This window comes from Dipodomys merriami, unplaced genomic scaffold (genome assembly GCF_024711535.1).
Source record: "Dipodomys merriami isolate MVZ:Mamm:240054 unplaced genomic scaffold, mDipMer1.0.p SCAF_40, whole genome shotgun sequence".
In the NCBI taxonomy this organism is placed as follows: Eukaryota; Metazoa; Chordata; class Mammalia; order Rodentia; family Heteromyidae; genus Dipodomys; species Dipodomys merriami.
In genome coordinates, this window is record NW_027205604.1 from 10,580,399 (window position 1) to 10,595,719 (window position 15,321).

Sequence of the window (15,321 nt, forward strand, 5' to 3'; positions counted from 1 at the left end):
CTCAGCCTCCTGAAGAGCTAGGATTACAAGCATGAGCCACTGGTACCCTGCTGATAACGTTCATCTAATATTTCGAAGAAGACATTTTATACACTATTTTTTTACGAGTTGATTTATTTGTGTTTCCTGTGGTGCCAATAAATGCATTAGATATCCTTTCTTAAAGTCAAAGCCGGACTTTACAGATACTATTTCTCTTTATTGGAACAACACTGGAGATTGTATATTGTTCTCTTTTTTTTTGGTAAAAAGTTCCTTGCCATGTTGGCTTGGAGTCTTTCTCTTTCAGTACATTCCAATACATTCCTGACTATGTAATCTGAACTAGGACCCTTCATTGCTTTTTATGTCTTTTTATTTATGTGTACAATTTTATCATTTCCTTCCCATCCTGGCCCTTTCCCGGGGACTCTCTGGCTCCCTCTGCCGGTAGACTGCGGCAGGACCACGCGTTCTGGTTGCCAAGGACAACGAGGTGACGCGGTAACCAAGGAGACCAAGGCGGAAGCTGAGGGCTGCCCTGGATGGCAGAGGGTCTCTAGGTGAGCCGGCTGACTGCGGGTGGAGGTGGGTGGAGGAGGGTGGGATCCGGCCGTGGGGCAAGGGCTGGGCCTTGCGGGCGCGGCGGGCCGTGGGGAAGGAGGGTGCCTGCAGCGTGGGGTGGGGTGTGGCCCGCAGGTTCTGCTTTGGCCAGGAGAGGCCGGGTCAAGGGGTTTTGCAAACAGCTTCTCAGTCCATGATGCTAATGGAGATAGGAACTGAGGCTCCCAGAGAGAGAGATCTGGCTCATCTAGCTTGACCTTTAAAATATAAAGTTAGCAAGTCTCAGAAGGAATTGAAGGTGGAATTGAAGGTTCACAGGATTGAATCTATACAAATGATATACATATATATACATACATGCACATACACTTACGGGAATCTAACAACTTCTCCACTTGGCTATAATAATGAATTTTACAAGCTATGTAGAAGCCAGCCCTGAGACCTTGCAGCATTATAAATGAGTGGTATTATGAGTTATCTGAAAGTAACTACTTTGTGTGCATTTTTCAGCACATGAACAGTTCTTGTGATTATATTATTTTCTGCTGTATCCTTTTCCTGTTTCCTTCTCTGCAGTTTAAGTTCAGAGGGATGGGGCATTTTACCTGATCTGATTCACCTAGTTAATCAGTATTTAACTTGATATTAGCTCCAGGACAGATTTAATGGATTATTAGTTGACTATAAATTAGTCTGATAGGAGACTTGAAAACAAAATAAATGCAGATTTGCTTTAGGAAACGTGTGTTTAATTTTTTTGCAGGGAAGATGGTACAACAAATTGATAGCAATAGGAAAAAGTTAGCATTTTTTATCATTATTATACAGTGTGGTGATTGTAGCAGTTGCTGAGGATTCAAAGATCAAAGGTAGGACAGATTTCCATTTGGAAAACAGCACTTGTATATAGAATTATGCAAATAAATAATGACACAGGACATCAGGTCTGTAGCAAAGGAGCTTTATACACATGGTACCCTTGGAGAGGAGCTCATTTTTGATTGAGGAGATCTTCATGAGAGGGTGCCTTTCCAACAGGGCATTGAATAGAAAATGAAACAATGGGAAAAATAAAGCAAGAGACTCAAGGAGGTTGGGATGCTTAGAAAAAAGCTCTGCAGTTTCAAGCAGGACCACTGGGTATGATTTTCCCTGTGGATACATGGAACAATTTAGAGACAAACTTAGAAACATCAATTTGATACCCAAGGGCTTTCAGTGATATCTAGAGACATTGCTGTAAAATTTGGAAATTAATATCAGTTTCTCTAAATTTCCTTTTAATGTAGTTAAAGAGTAAGAAAGAGGGAAGGTCACTTCAAGTCTCCTCTATGATATGACTTAATGATTTTAAGTGGATAAACTTCAAGTGTTTAGATTTTCAGTCCTAAGAGGAATGAATCCAACCAGGAGTAAAATAGGAATTTTGGTTTCTACCATAAGCTATGGACTTAAATATTTGCATGCCTAAAATATCCTGGGAAAGCATCCAGGGTAATATGCGAAACATTGATAAAAATGTAAAGGTGTGATTTTGAAGAAACATAATACTTCCATTGTTGTGTGCAATCATATCTAGTCTTGTTGATGTGGCATTAATAGTTGTATGTTCTTGACCTGTGTGTTTGGTCCTCAGAGATGAGAGCCGAGATTTAGATAAAGCAGGGCCTTCATGCTGTGGGCTGGGTCATTTCCAAGGCTTTCACTTTCCCTGAACCTTGAACTTTCTAGAGGCCTCCGGAGAGTCCACCACTTTATAGGTCAGAGATCTGAAAACTTCCATTTCAGGTCCTGTGAATTAAGAGGATCTTTTTGATCTCAAAGTTCAAGCTTACTCTTATTTAAAGGCCTTTTGCCCTTAAACTTGATGAACATAAGATATGTATTTCCTCTCACCTGAAAGGGTGAATGAAACCTGGAGTGTGTCTGAGCAGGCTCTCTTTAGGGCCTATGCTAGGTGGGGCTGGCCCACAATCAAGCAGGTTGTTCAAAGCTGAGGGGAGCATACTGCTCAGTGTGCTGCCTAGACTTTTGAAATATGATGTATTCACTCAGAAAAGGGAAAAGGAATACATAAGTAATACTTTTCCTAATGGATTCACTTAGGAAAAGCTTACTATCAGATAAAGCAGCATTCCTTTGATAGTTTGAAGCAAATGATTTTAATGAAATTCTTGTTTTTTTATTTCACATTTCTTTCTGGTATCTTGCTATTGATGACACCTAATGGCCTACTCTTGTGTGAATGTACCCGAAGATTACTAGGTAGACCCTTAAAAAATAAATATATGTATATGTTAAAAATTTAAATAAAGTTATGGTAATTAAAAAATTTTTGTTGGGGGAGGAGCCAAGGTGATCTGAGTTCATGGAAGAATCAACCAGCTTCTGATTCGTTAATGAAAATGGTGGATTTTCAAACTTCTCCTTATACAAATGGTCTCATGTTAGCTTCTAGGGGACCAGATGTCCCCCCACCTTCCCTCTCCCCCATATGCAGGTCATCCTTCATTCCCCCACTCCACTCCCCTTCTGTGGCAGCATGCCTTGATGACTGAGCTTTTCCCCAAATGACATCATCAACCACATGGACAATTTGGGGTACTACTGGACAACTCGAAGGGGGCAGAAATGGGGTTTGAAGACAGTGAAACAATGCAGTTGAGTATATCAGAAAGATGGGAAGTTTTCCAAAGCATTACTAATCTTTTGGTATTTAATGGGAAAAGAAAATGAAGTAAACTAAGGTCGCAGTAACGCTGAGGTTTGTCTAATGAGAGTGACGTGAATCCCCAGCTTCATCAGGTAACTAAAGTTCTGTCTTGCCTATTTACACTGATGACATTGTTGCAGCATTGCTGTCCCCCAGAAAAGGTGACTAATTCGCTCTTGGCTCTACTAACAGGAGCAGTCAGGGCAGCATGACTCACAATTATAGTCTTCCTATTTTTTTTTATTCATACAAAAAAATTGTCTTACGTGTGTGACTTGATAAGGCATTTAATTGAGAAGAGGCCTTCCTAATTGCATTCAGTGAAGTGAAATGCCCTCTGAATAAGACCATTTATTGGTTAAATCACATTACTAGCAGAGTTATAAATCAGAATCATCTAAATCTAATGAGATCTACAGACTTCTCTTATATCTTCCGTGTACTCAAAATCTGTCATGGTGCCTCAGCTTGACTTGAATGGATTCAAATGTGATTGTATTGTACATCTCGGTGTGTAAAGGAAATTAGGAGGATTTTAGATTATTTTGACTAACCGGAGAGGTTAACTTAGCCAATTTGTTTTTGTGTTGTATGACCAACGTCAATCACATAACCTAATGGATTTTCAGGAAGACAGAAACAAGAGTAGTTTGGGGTCCAGCATGCTGGAGGAGGCATGGGGAAGGCATTCCTGATCAGAAAGAGACAAAAACTGCCACCCGCCACATTTCTGAGCCAGATGTTGCAGGTGATTTTTAGAGATAGCTTTTGTAGTTTCTGTTTGCTGAAAAATAGACCAAAGGACTTCCTACAAAGATGACTCTTGAAGATGGGGGAGTAGAAGGGAGTTCCATTTGACAATGCTGTCCTCCTTTCCCCTACTGCAAACACCACCTCAAGCTTCCTTTCCTGGGGTGTCTTAAGCTCTAACTTGACACTCATTCAGAGACAAGACTTAGTAGCAGTGTCTGAGACCTTCCTTAAATGCCTCCTTTACTGAGACTGCCCTGAATAGTACGATTCCTGCTATGAGGTTTTCCTGGGCTGAGCTCCTCCAAGCAACTTTACCTCTTATTTTCCCGGGGTTTCCATGCCAGATTGGAGATGGAAATATCTTCAATTATTGTGGAAAATTGTTTAAAATGTTGTTTAAAATGCAAACTTATTCTTTCTTGTGATTGTGTTTTGAAACCATACTCAGCAAATAAATTCTTTCAAGATTTGCTTCAAGGAAGTCCAAATCTCTTTCAGGGTTAGATTTGATTTTCAGAGTTAGTTCCTTCCAACAACTGAGATATAGATATGAGAGACTGAATTAGTTGCTCCTGGTCTACAATCATTTGTTTTATTTTTCTTATCCTTTCAGCCTTTTTTTTCTTTATTGTGAAAATACCATACAGAGGGTTTACAATTACATGGGCAAGATAATGAGTACATTTCTTATCAAGTATTGTTGCCTCCTCCTTTGTTTCCCCTTCCCATCCCTTTATACCATGGGGGAGGGACATACAAAGCAACAAAGAAATCATCTTATAAATATGTTAGAAACAATTGCATGAAAGAAAAAAAAAACATTTGAATACTTATCCTCGGGTTCATTTCACCTAACATCAACTTATCTGACCTTTTCTGCTTGTCTTAGACATATACTAGTTATTGCAAATGAGGGTAACCATGGGACCTATGTTTCTTTGGGCCTGGCTTACTTCACTTAATATAATTTTTTCCAAGTCTTTCCTTTTCCTAACAAATGGGGTGATGTCATTCTTTCTGATGGAGGCATAGAAATCCATTGTGTATATATATGACATTTTCTTGATCCATTCACCTACTTAGGGGCATCTGGGTTGGTTCCATATATTAGCTATGGTAAATAATGCTGCAATAAAAGTAGTTGTGCTGGTAGCTTTAGTATGGTTTTGTTTGTGATCATTTGGGTAAATGTCCAAAAGTGGGATTGCTGGGTCATAGGGGAGCTCTATGTGGAGTCTTTTGAGGAACCTCCATACTACTTTCCAAAGTGGTTGAACAAGTTTACACTCCCACCAACAATGCAGTAGGGTTCCCTTCTGTCCACATCCTCTCCAGCATCTGTTGATATTAGAGTTCTTGATTATAGCCATTCTAACTGGGGTGAGGTGGTATCTCAATGTTGTTTTGATTTGCATTTCTTTTATGGCTAGAGAGGATGAGCATTTCTTCATGTGTCTATTGGCCATCCTTCTTTCCTCTTCAGAGAAGTTTCTCTTTAAGTCTTTAGCCCACTTATTTATTGGGCAGTTGTTTCTTTGAAGATTTGTTGTTGGGGGATTTAATTTTTTGAGTTCTAGGTATATTTTAGATATGAGACCCTTGTCCGTTGTCCACAAAGGGAATGCTGTATGGAACCCTACAGAAGGAATGGGAGTCCAAGGAAAACATAACCAGTCAGCTAAGTGATTTGAGAATAAACACTGAACACCAAATTAAGGAAGCAAAGAAGTTCATACAAGATCTAAAACAGAGTTCCAACAAAGATTTCAAAGCCATCAAAGCCTACCAATTAGAAGGAAGAGAAATAAAAAACAAAGTAGAAAGTCTTGACAGTAGGTTAGACCATGCAGAAGATGGAATCTCGGGTTGAAGACAGCCTAGATATTTAGAGAAAGAACATACAACTATCCAAGACAAATCCAAGAAATATGATAGATCTCTTCAACATTTGGAAGACACCATCAGAAGGCCTAATACTTTCAGCCTTTTAACATTGGTGCGTAATGTACATGTTTATGCAACAGAGCATGAGAGTCTAATACATATATACAATATGTAATGATCAAATTCAGGTAACTGATTAGGGGAGAGAGAATGATAGTTTGAGACACACATACTGTATATAATGGTGAAATCCAGGTACTTACTGCCTCTTTAGGCATTTATTATTTCTATGTGTTGGAAGCCCTTAAACTCTTCTAGTTATTTAAACATAAAATACCTTCTATCAACACCTTACTGTGCTAAAGAATAGGAGGACTAATTGCTTCTCTCTGGGGTCTACTAGCTACAATTTCTTTTTTCTTTTTATTTCTTTTTATTTTTTTTTATTGTGAAAATACCGTACAGAGGGGTTACAATTACATGGGCAAGGTAATGAGCACATTTTTTATCAGGCATTGTTGCCTCCTCCTTTGTTTCCCCTTCCCATCCCTTCCCATCTCCCACCCCACCCCCCCTTCAATTTTTTTTCTTATCTTTCCCTTTTCTCCTTCTTAATCTTTAGTGACCACAATTCCACTCTCTTATTCTATGAGATTTATCTTAAGCTTCCACCAATGATTGAGAACTCATGTTATTTGCCATTCTATGCCTGACAAATTTCACTTAACATAATGTCTTCCTGTTGGATTGATGTTCTCACAAGTGACAAAATGTATTCTTTGTTTCCTGGCTGAAATAATGCTGTATGTACATACATTATCTTTTATGTGTCATTTACTATTACATATAACATTATATATTATATATTCTTATATTATCTACATTATTATTAAATTCATGAGATAGCATCCCAAGAGAGAAATGTGGAAGAACTCATTTGGTTGTGTGAAATTTCCATACGGTTACTCCAATCCTTGAGTTGTCTTCAAGTCTTTCAGCAAATTCTCCAGACATATCTTGTTTTGCTTTGCTTAAAATCTTCCACTGATTCTTGGTAGGTACAGAATAAATTTCTCATGACTGAACTTGGCATGTGAAATATACTTCCACACTTGGGGCTGGCATGTAGATCAGTGATAGAGCTCTCAGCTGGCATGCACAGAAACTGTGGTTGAATTCACAGCACCAAAGAAAGTAGCTACCATTCTTGAGCCTCATCCTCTGTCTGTACCCATGGTCACTTTTCCCCTGCATACCGTGTGCATCAACTAAGTTAAATTAATCAATAGTATCGATGTAACAGCTGCCTTTACTTTTTTCCCCTCACAGATTTAAATATTTATCCAACCTTTATCTTCAGCCACAAGCTCTCTTTCTCCTTCAAAGTTTCTCATAAATGCTGGCCAGCTTGAATTTTCTCCATTCTCCTGCTTCCTATATTATTACATCTATAAATTTTATAGCCCTTATAATTCTACCTTGTTTTATGGCTTTTATATGCAGGTCTTCTGTGCCCTGTTTTACTCAAATTCATTTGAACTCAGAAAGCAAATCTCCTTAGACCTTGTCTATACTAAGACTTTAGCCGAATGCCTCGCTTATATCAGAGATTAGTAAATATTTATTGGGGTTATAGGCAAATAGGAAACAACCTATAAATTGACAGCATTATGGTTTGGACATTTAAAACTATGGCTACTGTTATATTTCTGTAGGAGCTTTTGGAATGTGGATTTTTTTCATATGAAAATTTAGTAATGCCTATGATTTAGTAATTCAGTATTACAGGGTAAATTGTTATAGAACCATGAATAATTGGGATACTCAGAATCCTGGCTATACTGAATAATTTAATTTTCTGGTTAACTCAGAATTAAAGACAAGATCCCTTTGACTTCATTTCTTGTTGAAAATTTCTTTCTCAAGTATGTTAATTTCTGATCTGAACCAAAAAGTATCATTAAAATTTTCTTTGATAAGCGAGGATATAAAAATGCCTTTGGGTAATTATTACATACTTTTAATTCTCATTTTACATTGCCATATGTGTAAAGAAAGGTGTTTGGGTTTGGATTGTGTCCCGAAAGTTATTTTCATTTTGCAATGTATGGAACCTTTTAAATTAAGTTTGGGTGGGAATGAATAGCTGATATACCTACATGCATGGTGCAGTAATGGGAATACATTTTGAGAATCACACTAACAGGCAATTTTATATTGTGGAAGCATCAAAGAATGTATGACTATGACCCGAGATGGTTATGCAGTCAACAAATGATGTAATTTTAAGGGAATATGGTTAAGTAAGTAATCTGTTTTTATCAAAATGCTTCCAGGCAATAATAATACATTTTTATATCTATGACCATAGAAAAAAAACTGTAATCAATGCTTTAGATAGTCATACTCAATGTATTCTTTACTTTATTTCTCTAGTAATTTGTTTCAAAACATTTTAGTGAAATTTCAGTTCCATCTGATGTTGTATTTATTTAACTTATAATATGATTTATATGGTGTTTTTTTGCTATTTAACTTTTTAGCTTTTTCTTAGAGATATTTATTTTAAATATGTGGGGTTTTGAACTTGTAACTTACATTGCTTTACGCCCAAAGTAATTCTTTTGTCTTTGTCATTTTTCAGAAGTTTTCACAAACTAGAATAATCATAAGTCAATATTAAGACGAGAATCATGAACACCAAAGATTTTGTAGTTATCCCATGGGGCAAACCTGGAAATTCTGTAAAGCTAAAATATAAGTAAGTACACACACATACAGAAAATGTGTGCATGAATATTTTCTTATTTCCTAGGTAGAAATAATTGATGAACCTTCCACATATTGTAAACTATTCTTTTTGCACAGGTCTGTTTAGCATAAAACTCAAATTTGGTAAATTTGTGCCTTTATTTTCTCCATAATGTTATGTTTTTAACAGCAAGGGTATTTATTCACTTACTTATTTTGTTGCTAGTGAGATTTAAATTAGCAGTGTCATACCTGATAGGAAAGGATCATTACGATCTGATCCATGCCTACAGCCCTTTCTGTTGTTAATTATTTTCCAGGTAGGCTCTAGCATTTGTTTTTGCCAGTGCTGAGACAGGGATTGTCTTAAATAGGCCTTCCGTGTAGCTGAGATTAAGGATTGAACCCACAACCTAGCTTGTTTGTTAGATTAAGGTCTCATTAATTCTCTTTTTTTTTTTCAACCATAATCCTAGCTCTTCAGAAGGACTAGTTCTGAAGACCAAGGTTCTGAGCCCTTCTAGACAGGGAAATTCACTTACTTATCTCACATCCCTCATCTCCAATCTCTCCCAACCCCACCCATCTCCTCAATTTACCTGGCTCCATTTTCACATACATACCTTTATTCACTTTATTCACCCATCCTTTATCTGAATGGAGAAATAGACTATTTTCGATGTGGAAGTTATGTATGTAGATTTTAGCTCTTTGTGTCTGTATTCACATTCAGGTACTGATTATTAATCGATACCCACGTTAAGGACCCTGCCCTGGGACCTTAGATAGTAGCAGCCCCAGGCTTTGACGCCGAATGGCTGGCAAAGGACTTGAAGTACTATTCCAGCAACAATGGAGCAAGGAGTGAGGGCAGTAATGCGGAGCCTGGGAGGGCAGGGAGCACCCCCCCAGAGTTGTCGAAAATTTGGGTGGCTATTGAATAAATTATTTGCTTTAAATACCCTGCTTCTGGCTTACTTGGATATATGAAAATCAAGTGTATGCAAATCAGAAAAGAAAATGTTATATTTGCTTGTCATAGATAAGTATCAAAAGCTCTGGCCACCTATCTAAAGTGAATTTTGGTTGTCAGCCATCAGCAATTGAACATGTAAAAGTACTTTATGAGATTTGAAGGCATACAATGCTTAAGGAGAATACTTAATGAAAGCACCTGCTAACTTTCTAAGCCAAATTTGTAGAAACACATAGAAGTGGCTATTACTTAATAATTAGTAATAATTTTTAATTAACTGGAATGGCAAAAGATAATATAAAATTAGTTTTGCCTTGGGTTTTGTCTGCTTACTCTAAACAAACATCCTATGTTTAAACCTCCTGTCCTCAGAAATGCTCAAGAACTACGAATGGAGAAAATACAGTTAGAATTGGAGAACGAAGAGATGAAAAAGAAATTCAAAGAATTTCAATCCACAAGGAGCAAAGAAAGGGAAGAAACACAGTGAGTGACCTTTTAAGAGCCATTTTTCAAGAGAAGCAAATTAAAATGAGAGGAATAAACTTAATCTTTCTTAAGATGCTAATTTAACTGTGCTAGTAGTAACTGTGCTAATTAACAGCGCTAATTCAGCTGAATTATGTACAGAACTGATTTAAGTGCTATGATTACTGTAGCAAAATATTAAGTGCAGGGATAGCATAATTTCTCCCAATAAATGGGAATATTGGATTTCCCTTCTCCCCTCGCTCCCCACTTTTTTCTGTACCTTTTACTTAAGAACCACTGTTTCGTAAAACTTCCATGGCTTTCACTTCTTCTGAACTTCCCTGGGCCTTTTAACATCAAATTTTATGATTTGTGGTTCAGAATATTTCAGACAACAATGCAAATTTCCCTAACTCTCAGACTATTGCTATCAACAGCACTTTATGTAAAGGCAGCTTTATTTATTGCAAAGAGTAGAAGCAGTATAATCTATGAGTAGATTTGAAATATTTTTAACAAATAATAGTGAGTTGATATTTTGTTACTGAGAACCCCCAAAAACCACACTTATATATATATAGCTTCCAATTTAACTGAGAGCTAAATGAGTTAACTGAGAGTTTTTCCTACAAAAATGATTTACAAAGTGGTTTGAGATCCACCAGAACTGATGGTGGTAGAGTGATGGAAACCACCCCTTTTCTTCTCACCCCATTTTTTCTTTCTTTTTTTTTTTGGGGGGGGGGTCTGGTCATGGGACCTGAACTCTGGGCCTGGGCGCTGTCTCTCAGCTCTTCAGCTCAAGGTTAGCGCTCTACCACTTGAGCCACAGCGCCACTTCCGGCTTTTTTCTTTTTGCTTATGTGGTGCTGAGGAATAGAACCCAGGGCCTCTGGCATGCAAGGCATGCGCTCTACCACTGAGCCACCTTCCCAGCCCCCTCACCCCATTTTTTTCTGACACCAACTATAGTAGTTAAAATTCTTTGCCCCACAGATGGCTCATATTTGCACAAGTCTCCTATGTGTTCCTATGCCAGTGTGTTGTTAAGTGTTTGAAACTGATTTCTTTTGTGTTCTACACATGAGATAGTCTCTAAGTTTTGAGAAATATAATTTATATCTTGCTATAGTGCTTAATACACTCATCTTACTTTATATATTCATATCTTGAGCCACACCTTCACTTCTGCATTTTTGGTGGTTAATTGGAAATGAGTCTCATGGATTTTCTTGCCTAGGCTAGCTTTGAACTGAAATCCCACCATCTCAACCTCTCGAACAACTAGGATTACAGGTGTGAGCCACCAGCACCCAGCTGAACATGAATTTTTGCTTACATGGAAGGACATCCATGGGATAAACGCCTTCCTCAGTTAAGCTGTGTGTACACCTTATATTGTAATAGACTTTGAAAAGTTGTCTTCTAAATAGGCTTTAAAGAGACCATGCTTCAAGTGAATGATGGTGAATATCACTAAACCCTTTGCATGTTAAATGTAATTTTGTTTTGTTTTCAAAATGAGGATCACCAATTGTAATCCATTTTGACCTGAAGCGTACCTTCTGGACAATTAATGACAATCTTAATATGTTTATTGTACTTTTAGAGTCCAATTCTTTCAAAAGATTGCATGACACACATATTCTCTCTTTATCAATAGGACATTGTTTGCTTCAAGGGGTCTCATGTTATCTGTCATCCAGAAAGATAAAATTTGTTGTTGGACTTTACAATAAATCACAACGTTCCTCTGTGATTCAGAATCACCTCTCCAGATGAATTTTCCTTAATGTCTCATACTTCTTTTGTCCCCCCAAAACACTTTCTAAAGTTTGGCTGAGTTTTTAGAATAGTTGCTTTCTTTACTAAGGTCACACAGATGGCCAATGTCATAGTCAAAATGAGAACCTGCCACTCAGTGGGCAGGAAGCTAGAAGCCCAGTGTTCTGATTTAAGATTTATTATTTATTAACTATGTGACACTGGCCAAGTTGTCTCATTACTTTTTAAATGAAAATTGGACTCTTTCTGCTGCTCTTTTCAGAAGGATTCCGTGAAGCTCAGCTAAAAGTACTTTGCAAACAGTGAAAATAAACATTGGCTCCTTTGGCCCACTGTTGCTTTTTAATGTGGGAACAGCTTTTAACTCTTACAAGAAATTTGTCACTGAATAGATCTGCTGACTATTTCAGGAGCAGTAGGGGAGTTGTATTCTGTCTTCTCTTTGCATTGTGGATGCTTAGTTTGCTGTTGTTGTTTCTTTAATTATGTCATGGGTCTTGAACTCTAGGCCTTGTAGCTGTCCCTGAGCTCTTCAGCTCAAGGTGAGCACTGTACCACTTGAGCCACAGCATCACTTCCAGTTTTTCTGGTGGTTTATTGGAGATAAGAGTTTCATGGAGGGCTGGGAAGGTGGCCCAGTGGTAGAGTGCTTGCCTTGCATGCATGAGGCCCTGGGTTCGATTCCTCAGCACCACATAAGCAAAAAGCAAAAAGCCAGAAGTGGCACTGTGGCTCAAGTGGTAGAGTGCTAGCCTTGAGCTGAAGAGCTGAGGGACAGTGCCCAGGCCCAGAGTTCAGGCCCCACGGCTGGACCCCCCTCCCCCCAAAAAAAGAGTTTCATGGATGTTCCTGCTGGCTCACTGGCATTGAACCACGATCCTCAGATCTCAGCCTCCTTAGTAGTTAGGATTATAGGGATGAGCCACTGACACCCAGCTGGATACTTAGTTTTTAAAACTGTAAAGTTTCCTATTAACTTCTAAAACTATCCCCAGCCCTTCTAAATGTCAAAATCAGGAATTCCTCATCTGTGTTTGGAGATTTGCCTTTTATTCAGTTCTCTGCAGCCATCGCTCACATATATGATAGTCATATTTCAAAATTAAGATATTAGGGCACTACTGGTATTTGCTTTCCTTTTGTGGTGGTTTCTTACACTTTACCATCTGAATTTCTATTCCCTGAAACAGAGAAAACGTATTTGTTTTCATTAAAAGGAGAAATGTTTTAGTAATCACATCTTCTTTTGTCTGTATCTGTTGAAGGTCAAGTGGATATCATTGGAAATCTGGAAAAGTGGGTAGATTGGGCAATCAGTCACGCACAATGTCACAAAATAAAGGAAATGCAATTAAGGTAAGGAGATACTATTTGATTATCAGGCAGTTTGCAAACCAAAGAGATATAAATTATTTTTTATGGTTTGCATTTTCTTCCATACTCAAGAATCTATTATTCTTGTTTTAACAACTTCATGGAGTATTAGATGTTTACATTTATTTTTTTCAGTTAATATGGAGCTTTCATTATCCCAACATAGTTTTGATTTTCATCCATAAGGTTGATTTGGACTTTCTCCCCAATTCCAAACAGGAAACAATTTCCATTAAATTCAATTCTCACTTAAAATATGTAAAAGGGAACTACGTAATGAAAGCAAATGTGAATTAGCCTAACAAATTATAAGCTTTATTCTTAACATTGTATCATTTCACGTATGTTTAGTTCTTTCATATCCTGCATGATATATAATTATGTATATAGTGTTGCTTCCATGTGTGATGTGAAAGAGAAAATTGCATCTCAGTTTTGAACTATATGTTTGCTTTATCATTATTGTGTATTCTAAAACTATAACATTGCATTGTATTCAAGATTAACACCACCTAAAGGGTATTTAAATAATGTAAATCATTTCTGACTTCTTTAGTGCAAGGCTTCTGTTTAAAATTTTAACTTATACACACACACTCATATATATAATTAAAATTAGTTGTGTCAACTGACATCTAGAAATTTATTTGGCACTTCTAAATATTTTAGCTTCAAAAATAAGCAGTTTATTTTATAGTGTCATTCTCATAATGAGGTGTGTTTCTTTAATTGTTAAAGCTTTATTGACCACTTTAAGTTTTCCTGACTTTTTGGAGGAGTGGACCATGTTTCAGATGTTATTATAAATGTATTAAAATTCTGGTTGTGTTTGTAGGCTTGGTGATTTTGATCTACAAATAATAATGTTTATGAAATGGTGTTTTAGACTTGCAGTGAGCTATCTTTGTTCTAAAGGAGGATCTCCTCTAATGTGAAAAATGGGTGCCTCAAAATACTTTTTTATTCAACTCAATGAAAAGCTTTACATTGTAACCAACTCAGCTTATGAGGAATATAGTCTTTGAGAAATAATAGTACACAGAGTTGAGAGTTTGCTGGATATATTTTTAATTGGGGGGAAAGAAGAGGGAATCAAAATCCCTTTTGCTACCACCAGAATTAAGAAGGAGACTGGAGTTGATTTGGCTTTTTCTTTTCACTTCCCTCAGTACTTGTTTTATTCCTAAGTGGCAATGTGTTGGTCTATGAATTATTATCCTATATATCATTCAGATAAAATAACAACATCAAAGAAGTAAAATACCTTGCTCCTGGCCAGGGTATTAAAAGAAATAAAATACCTTGCTCCTGGTCAGGTATGAGAGCCCAGGTCTGGTTTGGATTTATTCAAAGCTAATGATTAAGGGTAGCTGGAGAAGAGGAAGAATCAAAACGTTGCAAGTATGTGGAAAAAGAAAATACATAGGGAGGGTAGTTTGGAAAACAGGGACCAGTAAGTGTTGTCCAATACTTTGTACAGTGAGGTGTGTGTGTGTGTGTGTGTGTGTGTGTGTGTGTGTGTGTGTGTGTGTGTGTGTGTGTGTGTGTGTGTGTGTGGTATGGTGTGTATCAGTGTAGACCAGTGTTTCTCATGGAGACATTTTACTCTCCAGGAGACATTTGCCCAGGCATTGAAGACACATTCAGTTCTTATCAGTGAGCCCAGCCTTTAGCTTGGTTTTTTTTTTTTGTTTTTTTTTTTGTTTTTTTTAATAGTATATGGCAGAAATGCCATTAACTTTTTTCTTTTTTTTCCTTTTTTTTTTTTGTCAGTCGTGGGTCCTGAACTCTAGGCCTGGGCATTGTCCCTCAGCTCTTCAGCTCAAGGCTAGCGCTCTACCACTTGAGCCACAGCACCACTTCAGGCTTTTTCTGCTTATTTGTGGTGCTGAGGAATTGAACCCAGGGCCTCATGCATGCAAGGCAAGCACTCTACCACTGAGCCACCTTCCCAGCCTGCCATTACTTTCTTACAACCTATTTGACACCTCCCATGACAATCATAGCACAGAATGTCAGTGGTGCTGAGGTCCCAAGACCCTGGATTACAATCTGTCCATCAAAATGA

The 15,321-nt window shown here is 37.5% G+C and overlaps 1 protein-coding gene across 1 annotated transcript in view; it reads left to right on the forward strand.

Moving 5' to 3' along the window:
- The first annotated feature begins 489 nt into the window (after positions 1-489).
- The window catches only part of Zbbx (zinc finger B-box domain containing), an 82,003-nt gene continuing 67,171 nt past the window's right edge, over positions 490-15,321 (forward strand). The window contains exons 1-4 of the mRNA XM_069991947.1: positions 490-542; positions 8,541-8,657; positions 9,996-10,109; positions 13,145-13,235. Coding sequence (XP_069848048.1) covers positions 8,590-8,657; positions 9,996-10,109; positions 13,145-13,235 — 273 coding nt within the window. The 5' untranslated portion in view covers positions 490-542; positions 8,541-8,589. The remainder of the gene's footprint in view (positions 543-8,540; positions 8,658-9,995; positions 10,110-13,144; positions 13,236-15,321) is intronic.